Source organism: Girardinichthys multiradiatus, chromosome Y (assembly GCF_021462225.1).
Source record: "Girardinichthys multiradiatus isolate DD_20200921_A chromosome Y, DD_fGirMul_XY1, whole genome shotgun sequence".
In the NCBI taxonomy this organism is placed as follows: domain Eukaryota; kingdom Metazoa; phylum Chordata; class Actinopteri; order Cyprinodontiformes; family Goodeidae; genus Girardinichthys; species Girardinichthys multiradiatus.
In genome coordinates, this window is record NC_061818.1 from 2,643,483 (window position 1) to 2,659,387 (window position 15,905).

Here is a 15,905-nt window from a genome sequence, read left to right on the forward strand (position 1 = left end):
CATGGAAATAAAGCTTTTTATATAAAAGGATATTCTCATAACAGATCTGACCCTCAATGCAAACAATGTGAAATGCAGTGGGCAATGACTTAACAAGGAGTTTGGTTCTTAACAGTCTTAGCAAGCTGTGAAAGGCAATGTGAACAAGGGTTGAGATGCAGACAGCTCTGCTTTTTTTTATCAAAACGTTGAATATGACAGTTTGAATCTCATAATTTTAGTGACTCGGTAGAGATTGTCAGGTAAAACACAATCTCTTTTCATAGACACCAGACTCACATGATTCAGATGATAAACTATTTGTAGGAGTCCAGTTTTACCCAACCATCTTTAATTCCATAAAAAGGTTTGTTTTACGCCCCAATACCACCAGTTTATCACAGGAGCTTTTACTGTGCTCATTTTCCCAAATAAAAAAACATTTCAGACGAAACCAACATGGTTGGAATGTGATGTTATGTATCTGAAAATGTTTGACAGACCACAAAAAACGATAACCACAGAACCCTGCAGGGACAGCTCAGACCCTTCTCAGCAGGGGTCTGCTTTGTGCATTCAGAGACAATCTTTGTTCTGATGTGAGCAGCAGCTAAGCCATGGCCTGCTCCTTCAGCTTCGTACAGGAAGCTGCAGCTGCCTGAGGAGTTTGGTTGTTTTTCTCAGGCTCCATCATGGAGCCCTCTGTCCAGTCTCCCTGCTTCTGCTTGTCTTCTTCAGCTTTCTGTTTCTCTGCTTTGGTCTTGAACCTCAGTCCATGACCTGTAAAATAAACAGCAGAGACCTTCAACACAAACTGCTCAGTAGGAGAATTTTCTCAACAGACTCCGTGAGATGCCCGCTGTCGCTGTGTTCTGGGTATGACTTAAGGTTTCCTTCGGAACTGCCAGTAAGTACTGATGCCAATGGCTGTGCTGTGTGAACAGGCTGCTATTAGCACTATAGAATGATAATGTATTTCTCTGCACAAAAAAACTGTCATTAAAAGAGATTACAGTACTGGTTGTGATTAATTTAAACCACTACAAAACTATAACGACACTTTAAGAGCACGGCAGTCATGTTGAATTTATGAACTTAAGGGTTGCTGAGGGGCCAACTTTATTTGGAGTACAAACAGAAGAAAATTTTGAGAGCTATATTTCTGTCAATCACTTCCTGTCTGTTATTCTTTCAGCCTGAATTGTGACAGGAGTCACAATCTTGACAGCTTCTCCTCTGAGGCCATGAGGCTGTCTTGTGAACTTTGTCCATTAAGCTATTATCTACACCTTTCATTCATGGGTTTTTTATCACTGGTTTTAGGTTTTTTTTTTACAAACATAACCATGCCAATAAATGTGTAGTCAGAACAGGGTGCATGCAGTCTAGTTATACACCAATCAAAGGGTTAGCGTTTTATTTTATCTGATTCACTTTGACTGGCTCTGACCTGTGATCCGCAGATCACACACTGACAGATCGGAATCATTTAATGTACCCAAATAGTGCACAGACGTCTGCTAAGCACCACAGTTTAGCCTGTTTTTTGTGTTTTTTAAATTCTGTTCTATGTGTACGATACATTTAATGCAGGCAAGGAATTAATGGGTTTGAACATTTTGACCTACATCAAAAAAGATGCCAAAAACAGAGGGGAATTTACCCAGCTTCATACTAAACATTTCACAAATCTCCCTCCTGCTCCACGGGAGGTTTTTGTCCTCCCGGAGCTCGCCTTAGGACACCTGCTCTACTGTTTGACAGGTGTACCGACCCAGTCAAACCCCCCACCTGCCACTGTCCCCAGAGCAGGTCACACCCTGCAAGTACAGGGGTGCTGAACGCCAGAACTGTATTTTTTGGAGCAGGACCAGTTCTAATATAGTCCAGATGCAAAAACAAAAGCACCTTTATTAAATTTTCACAAATCCCAAACTGGGTTTATAAGATTCTGCTATTAGTGTAGAACAATCTAGTCCAGGTTTGGAGTGTCTAAGTACTGTAGTTTTTTAATTGGAGCAGATTAAAGATGCTCAAGGTAATAAAAAAATGATGTGAATTTTGCCCTTTAACTGTTTCCCGAATCAAAAGCTGCAATCGGAAGCCAACCTCAGCTTTGTGACCAGCCTCGGCATGCTAGTTACTAGCCTCTCCAATGCTAACGCAAGTGAGTACTCTCCTTCCCATTTGCCGGCGCCGGCCTATCATTAAACAGATCAGTAGCCTCCTGCAACAAGATTGTAGCCATCATTGGGTGCGCAATAGTCTTAATTTTGGAACCGACACATTAAAGTAAAAAAAAACAAAAAAACATTATAGTACACTTTGTTTTCTGATGCACTTTTTTTGATTTTAGTAAAACTCAGACAAATTTTGAGGACACATGCATCATTTAATTAATAAATTGGTAGTCCTGTAAACTCTTAATCCTCTGTTTTGTAAAAAACTACACCTACGAGGGATCCTCTAGCACTTTATTTAAGCCTCAGTGGTTATTACATTGTTTATTAGAATTAAAGTTTTTTAAGTTTTTTTTTACCAATGAGTTTGTAAGTATTATGGATTTCAAAAGAAAATCAGAATAGATCAAAATGAGAATTTTCAGGTCGGACCTCAAAGAACCATAAATCTGTATCTGCCTATGTGGAAAATAAACAGCTAAATAAGTTATGATGTAATTAATAAATGTTAGTAGATCCAAAACAGAGTGGGGATCAACTGGGTTTAGCTCTAACTATAGTACTGTAGATGAGAGACAACCACACTAAGGTTAGAGGCCTACAGACATGGTCCAACTCGCAGATTAGATATCACGCCTGGATGAACTGTGGGAGGAGATTCTGTGAAATTGTTATGTTGTTATTGGTACAACTTCATTTACTTGATTGAGATTTTATAAATACATAAAATTATATATCAACAACAACAGAACATCAGTGACCTGTGTACCTTTCTGATGCTGTTATGAAGGTACTCACTTGGACAATCTGCCACCTCTTTAAAAGCCTTCTTCTTACAACAGCCTCGACACAAGTTGAAGACACATTTATTTCCCTGCAGAGCAAAACAAGAAACAAATCAAATCCTTGGTAAGGACAGAATTTATGCAAAGATTGCAAACTTTAACAAACATGACCTTTGTGTAAATACTGTCATTCTATCTCATTTCAAAGTTTCAAATGTTTAAAACAGTACTGAGCTTTAAAAGAAGGAATTTATCTTCGTGAAAGTGGACATGTGCATCACTACTCGTCTCCCTAACTTGGAATGAGCCTTGCCAGATGTAAAGCACAAACACACTACTCTAAGGGGACTGCTTACCTTTGGGTTTCCACATTGTTCACATTTGAGGTATTTGGCTACAAGAGGGGGAAAAGGAAACCATTTCACCTTTCTTGTTCCGTCAGTTGTGATTTGAAGGCATAACTTTAAATTAGGTAAACTCACCTTTCAGCTCAGGACAGAAATTCTTGTTCGGGATTGCGGGATCTTTTCTTCTGTTTGCTTTTGGACAGGCATTCAGCTGCTTTGTCTGAGTCCTCCAGTGCCCTTTTCTGACACACCTTCCTCACCTGGGACTCCTGGTGGGTGCCGTTGGTCATTGGAGGCTTTGGCCTAGTGGGAGTTGGTAGCACAAAAAATTAAAAAGAAATATACTTATAATAAATCCCAAGGATTATTGTATCCCTGTTTGATTACTTTACTGAACTACATTTCTATTTTCACCTTTTTCCACTGGCTTGATTTGGCCCTACTCGACTCCACTCAGCTCGCTTTGTGAGCGTTTCCATTACTGTTTTTGCTGAGTCGGAACTACATGTGATGTGAACAGACTGCTCTTCACTGATTGGTCATGGGACCAGGAGAAATGAGAAGGTTGTTGCTGAGGTAGTGCAGGAAAAAGTTAAGAAAACTCAAGATTGTCCATAATAATATTAAGGACCACAATGGCTGCAGCGGGTTAAATGGGAGGAAGACCCCGCTGAATCCACAGAGCACGAATATCTAATATCTAACCTAAAACTAATGTCACCATGGTCAAAAGTCTGTCAGCTTGCTCTTTAAAGTCCTTATCTTCATTATTGCCATGGCTTCCTCATAAAGCCCAAAATTGTTACATCTTCAGGCAAACTTTGGAGGTCCACCATCCAGACAGCAGCGTCTCTCCTCTCTGCTTCTCTGGTCACCCCCCTCACATTAGAACCCTTGAGCCTTTTAGAAGTTCTGGCTGGGGTGTGGTGCCAATAATTATCCCAGTGGAGCATTTTATACATGGAAAAAACATATGTATAACATTCTTGCATATAGAATAATACAAACATTTGTATTTTCTATTTATTTTTATCGTTTCACGTAGATTACTTTAATGTAACAATGTCACACAGTAATATTAATGCCCACTAAACTGACAGCAGGTATCGTACCGAGTAGAGCGACACCAAGTGGAGCGGAGCCGCGCCACCTAAAATGAGTCAGTGTTAAAAGGGTCAATAGTCAAGTCTGCTAACATGCTGGCAAGAGTAGAAACAAAGCATAGTGACTCATGCTGGTCTGACATAAGGTTGGCAGATCCAGTGAGGGAAGGGCAGACCCCCTTCTTTCTCGTCTCCATCGTTCCCATCAGAAATTTCCTCCTGCATTGAAACACAAACAGTGGTTGTTAAACACCAGCAAGAACCGAACCAGTAATAAACACTGGAATGCAGACACCTCTGTAACCAACCAACCAAAAAAGCTTTCTGGAACAATTCTTCTGCAGCAATGCTCCATGCACCTTTATCCCCTCACAAGTCAACAGAAAAGCAGGAGAAGATAAGAGATCTTATTGTTCTCTATGTGAATCGACTGTGATGAAATCACACCAGGGATCTCTGCGGCGTGGCCTCCTCTCAGAGGAATGGCTGAAATAACCTCTCCTGACAGAAGTAACGGAGACTTCCTGAGAAGGCAAACAAAGCACCACATCTGAATCCCTCTGAAGGGAGAGACCACACATTCTACCCTTGAGGTCCACCAGAATCACTGAACTCCTCGTAGCCACTTCTTATAGGCCCTTCACTCCAGTAGCTTGGATTCCTTGATTTTTATTTCTTTAAATCACTACTTACAGCTCATGTGTGAAGGTCGGAGTTACATTAAAAAACTAGCTTAATGAAAACTTCAGCTCTTACCAAGAGCCCATTTTATTATGAAGGACAGCCCGCAATTCACCTTTCAACCTCCTGTTCTGGTCCATCTACAGGTCCTTCTCAAAATATTAGCATATGTGATAAAGTTAATTATTTTCCATAATGTCATGATGAAAATGTAACATTCATATATTTTAGATTCATTGCACACTAACTGAAATATTTCAGGTCTTTTATTGTCTTAATACGGATGATTTTGGCATACAGCTCATGAAAACCCAAAATTCCTATCTCACAAAATTAGCATATCATTAAAAGGGTCTCTAAACGAGCTATGAACCTAATCATCTGAATCAACGAGTTAACTCTAAACACCTGCAAAAGATTCCTGAGGCCTTTAAAACTCCCAGCCTGGTTCATCACTCAAAACCCCTATCAAGGGTAAGACTGCCGACCTGACTGCTGTCCAGAAGGCCACTATTGACACCCTCAAGCAAGAGGGTAAGACACAGAAAGAAATTTCTGAACGAATAGGCTGTTCCCAGAGTGCTGTATCAAGGCACCTCAGTGGGAAGTCTGTGGGAAGGAAAAAGTGTGGCAGAAAACGCTGCACAACGAGAAGAGGTGACCGGACCCTGAGGAAGATTGTGGAGAAGGGCCGATTCCAGACCTTGGGGGACCTGCGGAAGCAGTGGACTGAGTCTGGAGTAGAAACATCCAGAGCCACCGTGCACAGGCGTGTGCAGGAAATGGGCTACAGGTGCCGCATTCCCCAAGTCAAGCCACTTTTGAACCAGAAACAGCGGCAGAAGCGCCTGACCTGGGCTACAGAGAAGCAGCACTGGACTGTTGCTCAGTGGTCCAAAGTACTTTTTTCGGATGAAAGCAAATTCTGCATGTCATTCGGAAATCAAGGTGCCAGAGTCTGGAGGAAGACTGGGGAGAAGGAAATGCCAAAATGCCAGAAGTCCAGTGTCAAGTACCCACAGTCAGTGATGGTCTGGGGTGCCGTGTCAGCTGCTGGTGTTGGTCCATTGTGTTTTATCAAGGGCAGGGTCAATGCAGCTAGCTATCAGGAGATTTTGGAGCACTTCATGCTTCCATCTGCTGAAAAGCTTTATGGAGATGAAGATTTCATTTTTCAGCACGACCTGGAACCTGCTCACAGTGCCAAAACCACTGGTAAATGGTTTACTGACCATGGTATCACTGTGCTCAATTGACCTGCCAACTCTCCTGACCTGAACCCCATAGAGAATCTGTGGGATATTGTGAAGAGAACGTTGAGAGACTCAAGACCCAACACTCTGGATGAGCTAAAGGCCGCTATCGAAGCATCCTGGGCCTCCATAAGACCTCAGCAGTGCCACAGGCTGATTGCCTCCATGCCACGCCGCATTGAAGCAGTCATTTCTGCCAAAGGATTCCCGACCAAGTATTGAGTGCATAACTGTACATGATTATTTGAAGGTTGACGTTTTTTGTATTAAAAACACTTTTCTTTTATTGATCGGATGAAATATGCTAATTTTGTGAGATAGGAATTTTGGGTTTTCATGAGCTGTATGCCAAAATCATCCGTATTAAGACAATAAAGGACCTGAAATATTTCAGTTAGTGTGCAATGAATCTAAAATATATGAATGTTAAATTTTCATCATTACATTATAGAAAATAATGAACTTTATCACAATATGCTAATATTTTGAGAAGGACCTGTACATTTACTCATTTAATCCATGCACCAGCTGCTCATTCCTAACCTGGTGCTGAAAATGTATCCTTTCGTGTCTAACAGAAAAGGAGGAATTTCTCATGGAAGCGCTAATCTGTAATCCACCCCCTGCCCGCTGGAAGTCTTGTCCACTCAGCAATAGTCCCAGTCTGACGGCATCTGGTCAGAGAACACAGACAAATCAAACTGCCTGGGACACTAAACGGAACATGGCAGCTTGGACTCACACACACAAACACTGCCTGGCCAAACTCCTACACGACTCCTAACACCTACCAGGAACCAACCTCACACTGTTCTTAGCACATTAAATAATTAACCGGCGGACTACTCTCCAGCACCATGCTAAAACTCAGATCTTCCAATATGACTGTAAATATTGCAATAACAATAATTTTGTGATTAACCAACATTTTCCTCACTACTCTCCCTGAGCTTTGGGAGTTTAAGGAGTTGATACGATCTAAATCGGGTGAGGCATAAAGGACTGTGAAAGTCCATTCAAGTGGTCAAATATATCAGCATGCAGAATTTTATTACACAGCACCTAAAATATTTTATCCTACCAAATATTGCATCCCAGCAGGCCTTTGCATTCGCAAAATCCTACACATTGATATTGTGATTACAGTTGTGATCTAATCAATCTACTTTCTAAGTATTTTCAAAAAATGGAAAGTGGACATGACAACAAATATGCCATCTGCTCTGACACCCATAAGCATTGAAGGATCTTCTCTCATTAGCATTTGTAAATGATACCATTTGCTCTGGCAAAACCTAATTCTTTTAACGTGAGGTTGAATCCAGGGAAGAAGCGTTAATACATTGCCCCGCAAAAGTATTCACACCCCTTGAATTTTTTTTCTTGGTTTGTCATGTTACGACTACAAATGTCTACATATTTTATTGTAGTTTTAAGTAATATACCGGCACAAAGTAGTGCTTATTGTGAAGTGGAAGGAAATTGTTTTGTGTGACTTGAAATAATGAAATTACAATTGCAAGTCTGAATTTTGATTCTAGACTAACTGGACTAGGTGGGCTTTTATAAAAGAGCAAAAACTTAAAGTTGAAAGATAACTTTTCTTGCCTCCTTCCTTAAGACGACGTACCTGGCAGCGCCGCTTCAGCTGTGCACTAATATTGGCTAAACCTTCAAGGGTCTTCATCTTTGCCAGCTCCTCCCTCAGGTCCTGGTGGATCTGCAGCCTAAACAAACACATCATTTAAGCTCCATGTGACGCATGCAGCTCTGCCTACACAGATGTCAGTAAGAGGCAGAGGAGCCTTCACAGCAGTGAGCATTCAACGTTCTTCTGTAAGTGATCATGTTACATGTAAATACAGACAACATACAGGGCACAGTTCTACAGCATGTTTTCTTTCCTACAGCATGCTACAGATGTAAAACAGAAGCAAGAAAATTGCTTTAAAGTCCAAATTTGTTTTTTGTCTTTTATAATAATCACACCTTTTGAACATCACATTTCAGCTGATTTATTCCTGCAATTGGTGGACGTATTTTTTAAATCAGTTACCAACAGGTGAGCAATTAAGATGAATGTGCTAAAATAATGTAAAGATGAGCATGTGTGCTTCTATCTTGTAAACTAAAGGCCAGGAAGGAGGTGGTCAGGGCCAGCCAAGCTGAAAACAAGTGTGCCAATAACCATGAATAGAATCATTCCTGGTGCAACTCTAAGGTTGCTTTGTGCAGTGAAAGTATAGTGAGGAGAACAAATATTTGACACTCTGCCGATTTTGCAGGTTTTCCCACTTGCAAAGCAAAGCATGTAGAAGTGTGAAAGTGTAAAAATTGTGCATGTCTACTATTGTAACCCTGATATCCTTACACAGCTCTCTGGTGTTGGCCAGTGTGGAGTGGTTGGAGTTTGAAGTGTGTGGACAGGTGTCTCTTATACAGATAACGAGTTCAAATAGGTGCAGTTAATACGGGTGATGAGTGGACAACAGGAGGGCTTCTTAAAGAAGAACTAACGGCCTGTGAGAGCTGGGATTTTTACTGGTTGTTAGATGATCAAATACTTATGTCATGCAATAAAATGCTAATTAATTACTTAAAAATCACACAATGTTATTTTCTGGATTTTTGTTTTAGATTCCGTCACTCACAGTTAAAGAGAACCTATGATAAAAATGGAAGACTTCTACATGCTTGTAGGAAAACCTGCAAAATTTGCAGTGAATCAAATAATTGTTCTCCTCACTGTATATCAAGTGGCAAAAACCAGGTGACTTTAAATGTAACAGTGTAGGAGGAATCAATGTGTATATGACTATAAAAAGACATGCAAGTTGTGTTTTCCCAGCTTAACCACAGAAAAATCTGTGAAAATGGCCACCTAATCAGAAGGATTTTAGTGTTAGAAGGGGAAAGAGTTTGAAGACCCATCTGTCCAGAAGATCAGGAAGAACTGAGACAAAGTACAGCAGGGATGAATGGAGACCTACGTGTGATGCCAGAGCTTGAAGAGGTGGGCTCGTATGTAGGACAGCGAGCATGGAGGGTACTGCTTTACCACCTCCAGATATTCCTCTGCCATTTCCCAAACTGTGGGGCTGCGGCCCTCAAATAGTGCCGGGTTATGGAGGTTCCCCTCTAGGAATAATGAAAAGGCATTTCAAAAGAATACAGTCTTTGCTTTGTTATGTCCTACTACAGTGCACCCCACAGGACACAAAGTGTTAAAGGAGATCTAACCTGCACTCATAACCCCCTGCACTCCTGTTTTCTGAATGCAGCGCTCCACATCACTCAAATGCTGGATGTTACCATTTGCAAACACTGGAATGTTTACTCCTTTCCTGTAGCAAAAATCACACCAAAATAGAAAAATATTCGGAAATGTGTCTTCTTATAACATTTTTATATGAATGCAAAAAAGGTGAAATTCGTTAGTAGTTAGATTAAGGTGTAATAGTTGCTCACCTGACTGCCTTAATATGCTCCCAACTAGCGATCCCTGTGAAGGCTCCTTTCTGATCTTTGGTTCTGCCTTGTACTGTCAGCAGCTGGCACATCAACCACACACATCACACTTTATCATGTTTTAAAGCATTTTTATTATAGCTGAACAGGTGACAGATACAAATCAGTCATCCCTATGATCATACCTGACATCCAGCTTTCTCTAGCATCTGAGCATAGCGGATTGTTTTCTCGATCTCCTTGAAGACTCTGATCTTACAGGTGACTGGCACGGAGAGTTTTTCATGGGCTAAACTGACTGACAATTAAAGGAGAAATAGTACATCCTTATAGCTGCTGCTATTTAAATAAAACACATTCAAGTATTGGTTTAAACATACAAGTAAAACTGTATGTTAACAGTATAAACATAAAAAAACTGTTATTTGTTTTTTAAAGGAACAGTACAATTTTCACATATATGTGAGAGAAACAGATATCACTTTTATGTTTCCCATAAAATGTGACAACTCACGCATCTTCTCCAACAGCTCCCATTCATCTTGCAGAAAAACTCCATAGTGCCCTTAGAAACCACCACATATTGCTAGTTTGTATTTGCTCTGCTTCAAATTGTCTCATTCTACGTTCAGATTAGTGTGCATGTACCTCTCTTAGCTATCATCTGTGGACATCCCAGATTGAGATCAATAGCATCACAATAGTCCTGGGCCAGGAAAGCAGCCTGGAGGAACACCTCAGAATCATTTGCACAAAACTAGAACAAAGATAAAAAGAATAATCATGGAAATGTGTTGTGAGAAACCTTTTTATAATGTCCCATCATTTAACCTGCTCCCTCCTCCATTTAACTGGGCTTCAGCTTCTAGATATCAACCTGTACCTTGTGTGCTCTCTCTCACCTGAGTAATGAGAGGTCTGTCCTCCTCACAGACTTCATTGTAAAGGTTTTCTCTCCTGTAGTTCGCATCCCGGACAAATACCTGAGCATGCAGCATTGGAGTGTAGCAGAGCTGAGCACCGTGTCTCCTGCTCAGCAGACGCCAGGCCAGCTCGCTCTGGTCCACCATAGGTGCTACAACAAAACTCGCCTCCTTCAGGGTCTTCCTCCAAAACTCAAAGCCCGTGAGCTTGGCCATCACAGCTAGCTTCAACAGACAGCAAGAAGCAGCATTATAATAAATACTGGTATGAGGGTATTCTCTGGATGATTACAACAACAACAACAACAACCACCTAATAGCTGTTTCCAGAAGTGTATATATAAAAAAATCCCTACAACTACAGATGCAATAATCAATCTGTCAGAGATCGGAATTGGCCAATTAGCCCTTACTTGGCTCTAAACTGTGATCAGGTCAAATGCTAAAAATCTTATTTATCCCCTACTCCTTAAATAAATTAAAACGTTGAGCATTTTCCATGTATAAACTAAAACATCAAGCAACAGATTGTACTTTGATAAACTTTGTTTTGAGTTTATTAAAACTAGAAGATTAGAGACACATGCTTAGATGTGTAAATAAGGATAATCTTGCACTTCTTTCATTTTCTGTGGGGTTCTAAACTATCCATCACAGTCCCTGCAGAATATTTCGTTACTTCCTGTTCCTCAGTGCTGAATGGGCAGGTCACAGCTCAAAGAAAATCTTAAATTTGGACCTCTGGACACATGAAGAAGAAAACACCAAGATGCACCTACAATACTGAAAAATGCAAAGTAACAGATATCAGCAGCTACAGGCAGTTTGTAAGAAATGCACAACACAGAGTTTGATGAGTTTAAACATTAATGTGTGAATGATTAGAAAAGCCAGCAGGAAAAACACTCAGTTATAAACCTACTGCTTGCTTTGGGGTTTTCCTCTGGTGTTATTAGTCTTATTTTGACTAAATTCAAGGTACTACCTGCATGTACTTGGCATAATATGTACACCTTTATATGAGGACAGCAGGTTTGTTAAAAAAGATGTGCCAAATGAAACAGCCATTGTTTAATACTGGTCAGTACTTCCTGGAGCTATTTAAATCAATAAAGGTTCCTCGTAGCAGAGATGTTTCACAACCTAGCACCACAGACGATCTCATATAAATAGCAAATGTTCGCTTATCTGGAGAAGACAAACAGCAGCGAGTATTTGGCTCTGTTTGTTTTTATTTCCTTTATTTGTTAAACTTTTTGTTCTGACTGTTTGCTTTCCACCTCCAGCCTAGTATTCCTAAAACTTGTTAGCTGTCGTGTCGCTAGCAGAACCGAGCTAACTGTCGCCCAGTTACCCCGGGTCCAACAGAAAACTGTCCCACCAGTGTCCCAGCTTCCCGCACCGCCGTGGGACGAGGGAACAGCTGGACCCCTGCGTATCTGGAATCTTTGTTAGATGTTTCACCTGTTTCACTGTGATGCTTGGAGACAGCTCCTCACGCGGTACATTCAGCCATGTGCAACAGCCAAATAACGCCGGTAGGAACCTTTCTTCTTCTTCTTCTTCTTCTTCTTCTGGTGTTTAATGGCTGTTGGCAAGAACCTGTAGGTGTGCATTACCGCCACCACTGGTATGGAGTGTGGTTCATCATGGATTAATATCTTTCATATATAATCAAATTCTATTAAATAATTTTGTTCTTTTTAGGAATCTTAAAATAATTTGTATATGTTTGCTCCCTATGTTCTTTTGTAATGAATCTATTATGCTAAACGTTTCTTTAATCCTTTCAAATTCTCTCTTCATAAATCTTCTTTCCAGCTCGTATTTCTGACACTCTATAACAACATGTTCAATTGTTTCATCCATCCCACAGTGGTCACATTGTCCTGTATTATGTTTATGTATTTTAAACAGTGTATAATTAAGTCCTGTATGTCCTAATCTAAGCCTTGTTATTACCCTTTCCTCCTTTCTGCTCCTTCTTCCAGTTCTTTTTTCACCAACTGCCTTTTTGATCTTATCAAACCATCTTCCTTTTCTTTCTCCATCCCACCTTTTCTGCCATTCTTCCTTCAATTTTTGTTTGATGAAGCTCTTTGCTTTGGTTTACTTAAATGTACTGTAATATTGATACGATTTTGTGTTGCCTTCTTAGCCATCTTATCTGCCATCTCATTTCCTTTAACTCCAATATGTGCTGGAACCCATAAAAATACTATTGATAAACCCATCATTTGTAGTCTGAATAAAGTATGCTGTATTTCTAGTAGAATGTCTGGCCTGCTGTCTGAATGGTTATGTTTTAAACTCAATAATACTGAGCTTGAATCTTAACAAATTATTGTTTTTAAAGGTTTTATGTCTGTACTGCTAAAAATATTGCTAATATTTCTCCTGGGTATATTGATAAACCATTTGTGAATTGTCTTCCTACTCTTATTTGAAATGCCGGTACTATGAATGCTATTCCTATTTTATCATTTATTTTTGATGCATCTGTATAAATCTGAAGGTATTGGTAATAATTGTTAACATATTCCTGTACTGTATTTAAATCTTATATACATGTTCTTTTCTGTTTTCCATTAATGACATTTCTACCTGTGCTTCTGGTAAGATCCAGGGTGGTACAACAGTTATCGGCAGTATTGGACTTATTACTGTATTTTGTATATGAAACTCTTCTGTTATTTTTTAATGATCCATCCAAAACTTCTTGTCTCTTTTTTAATTTTTTCCCAGCATGGCTTCAAGATGTCTCGTGTTGGATGACCCGGGTTATTGCCTTGTAAGTTTATCCAGTAATTTATTGTTAATTGTGTTCTCCTCAAATCTAATGGCATTTCTCCCATTTCTACTTCAAGTGCTGTTGTTGGGGTTGTTTTGAAAGCTCCTGTACAAAGTCTTAATGCTTGATGTTGTATAATATTAAATTTTTCCAGATGTGTCTTTGCTGCTGAACCATATATAATACTTCCATTATTTGATCTGATCAATCCTGTGTAAATTTGTTTTAACGCTTCCCTTTCTGCTCACCAGTCACTGCCAGCCAAACATCTCACAATATTTAATAGTTTCTTACATTTATCTATCATTTTCTGAATTGGTATATTCCATAGGATTTTCTCATCAAACCATATTCCTAAAAACTTTATACATTTAACTTGTTCTAATTCTTGATTATATAATTATAATTTTATTTCCTCTCTTGTTTTTTATTCATGTAAATACCATAACTTTTGTTTTCTCGACTGAGAACTTGAATCCCCATTGAAAAGCTCCGCTTCAGCTACTTTGGGTTGTAATCATAAACAAAGTTCTTCTACGACGCCCTGTTTTGGTCATGGCAAATCACAGCAGAGGTTAAAAATAATATGCTGTGGGCATATTGTAGATCTCTCGAGATTTCTGCCTCCTCATTTTGCTTTCTTCTTGACTCCACATTCCACTGCTTTTCTATAGGACTCAGGTCTAGGAACCAAGATGGCATCGAATGAAGAGTGGTTTACCACTTTAGTCTTATGTTTTGTATCTTCTGATTTAAAGACCTAGTTAACTGTCTTCAGTTTTTTTGACAAAGTCTACCAGATTATTGTTTCTGGTATTTCAAAGAATTCATGATGCCATGTACTCCAACAAAGTTCCCAGGGCCTTCAGGAGATAAACAAGGATCCCAGATCTTTCACCATACCTAATAGTGGGCATGGGATGCTTTTTAAATTATTCACTACACATGTGTGTTTTTATTGATGACTAATTAGAAAACTTGGTGATCTCAAGATGCCACTCTTGATAGCAGAGAAAGAACAATATCACAGTTTGTTTGAGCAAAAAGCATAATTCTAAACATATTTTTATAATAAATAAAAAGTGATTTTACAATAACTATAAAAAATTATAAAGAATAAAAACACAAGAATTTAGAACAAATATTAAAAATCCTCTGAAAATGTATATTCAGAGTCAGCATGTTTCAGCTCTCATTGCTAGTATTCAGCAGGTTTTTGCAAGACTGTAACTTTATTATGAGATTGACAACCCAGTTACACATCAATGCTTAGATGTGCAGTCAGTTTCCAGTTTTATGTCCCTGGTATTTCTTAACAGCTTTACTATTCATAAGAAAACTCAATTGAAAACACAACATGTCATCTTCTAATTAGGGGAAGAGTGTATAAGTAAACATGGTGCTAAGTTATTAGTTGAGCTGAAAATGATTCCTGCCATAAACAGTAGTTTACAAATGTCACGTTTTATTTTTGTTGAAGTTGATTTATTGTTTTGGAAGGGCGTCTATGTGTAAACTAAATAAATAAAGCCATCAGGGTCTTTTCTTACACCAGTCATTATTCATCCATTGAAAAGTAAGCCATCACCATGGATACTGACAGATCAATTACTCACCAAGCAGCTGTGTTATATTCTGTGTGTTTTTCCCTCATGGTGCCTGTATGCCATGGTGCTCAGATTACAAACAACAAACTGATTAGTGGAGTTTACAGTCAAAGACAAATTCTCTGATTAGTTTTATTAGGTACATTTTCTGTACTGTACACTAACCATTTCAATGACAATACTTCAATACTTCACAATTTGTTAATTTGTATAACTAATGAGTACATATGTAAGGAGTTCATAAGTTTGAGGATATCTGCTCAATGAATAGTTGTAATAGGTCATAACAGTATCTGATGTAGTTTGTGTTGGAGAGGAGGCTCAGGAATCCCAGGGTTTTATCTTCGTTTTTTGTAGACAATGCGGATCTGTTGAGTTTTGAAGCCTGAATCTTTGGTTCATGCAGGAACAATATATACAGTCTTGTGAAACAATTAGGACACCCCAGTAATTATTTAGATCTTTTAAAATGAATGTGCAAATGCCAAGCGCCCTGCACGTTGTTGGGCTGTGAGCACCGTGAGCACCATTTGTAGACGTCGGGCCCTCATACCATCCTCATGGAGTCGGTTTCTAAGCCAGTGAAGGGAAGCTAAAATAGGAGAAATATAATCTCTCTTTTTAACTTTCATCAGAACTCTTGCTGCAGCATTTTGGATCAGTTGAAGGCTTTTAACTGCATTTTGTGGACACCCTGATAGTAAAGAATTACAATAGTCCAGCCTTGAAGTAACAAATGCATGGACTAGATTTTCAGCGTCACTCCTCGACAGGATATTTCTAATTTT

The 15,905-nt window shown here is 39.3% G+C and overlaps 1 protein-coding gene and 1 long non-coding RNA gene across 2 annotated transcripts in view; one reads left to right on the forward strand and one right to left on the reverse strand.

The window, feature by feature from the left end:
* Nucleotides 1-12,282, reverse strand: LOC124864698 (tRNA-dihydrouridine(16/17) synthase [NAD(P)(+)]-like). Its single transcript, XM_047359572.1, is given in 16 exon segments — nt 1-759; nt 2,958-3,033; nt 3,301-3,338; nt 3,427-3,457; nt 3,459-3,594; nt 4,404-4,441; nt 4,536-4,613; nt 7,959-8,055; nt 9,319-9,466; nt 9,569-9,672; nt 9,797-9,879; nt 9,982-10,094; nt 10,311-10,361; nt 10,445-10,553; nt 10,699-10,944; nt 12,184-12,282. Coding segments are annotated over 15 exon segments (1,509 nt in total). The 5' UTR covers nt 10,936-10,944; nt 12,184-12,282; the 3' UTR covers nt 1-589.
* The window catches only part of LOC124864699, a 26,100-nt gene continuing 21,231 nt past the window's right edge, over nt 11,037-15,905 (forward strand). Inside the window, exons 1-2 of the long non-coding RNA XR_007037346.1 lie at nt 11,037-12,257; nt 13,465-13,510. This is a non-coding gene — a long non-coding RNA (uncharacterized LOC124864699). The remainder of the gene's footprint in view (nt 12,258-13,464; nt 13,511-15,905) is intronic.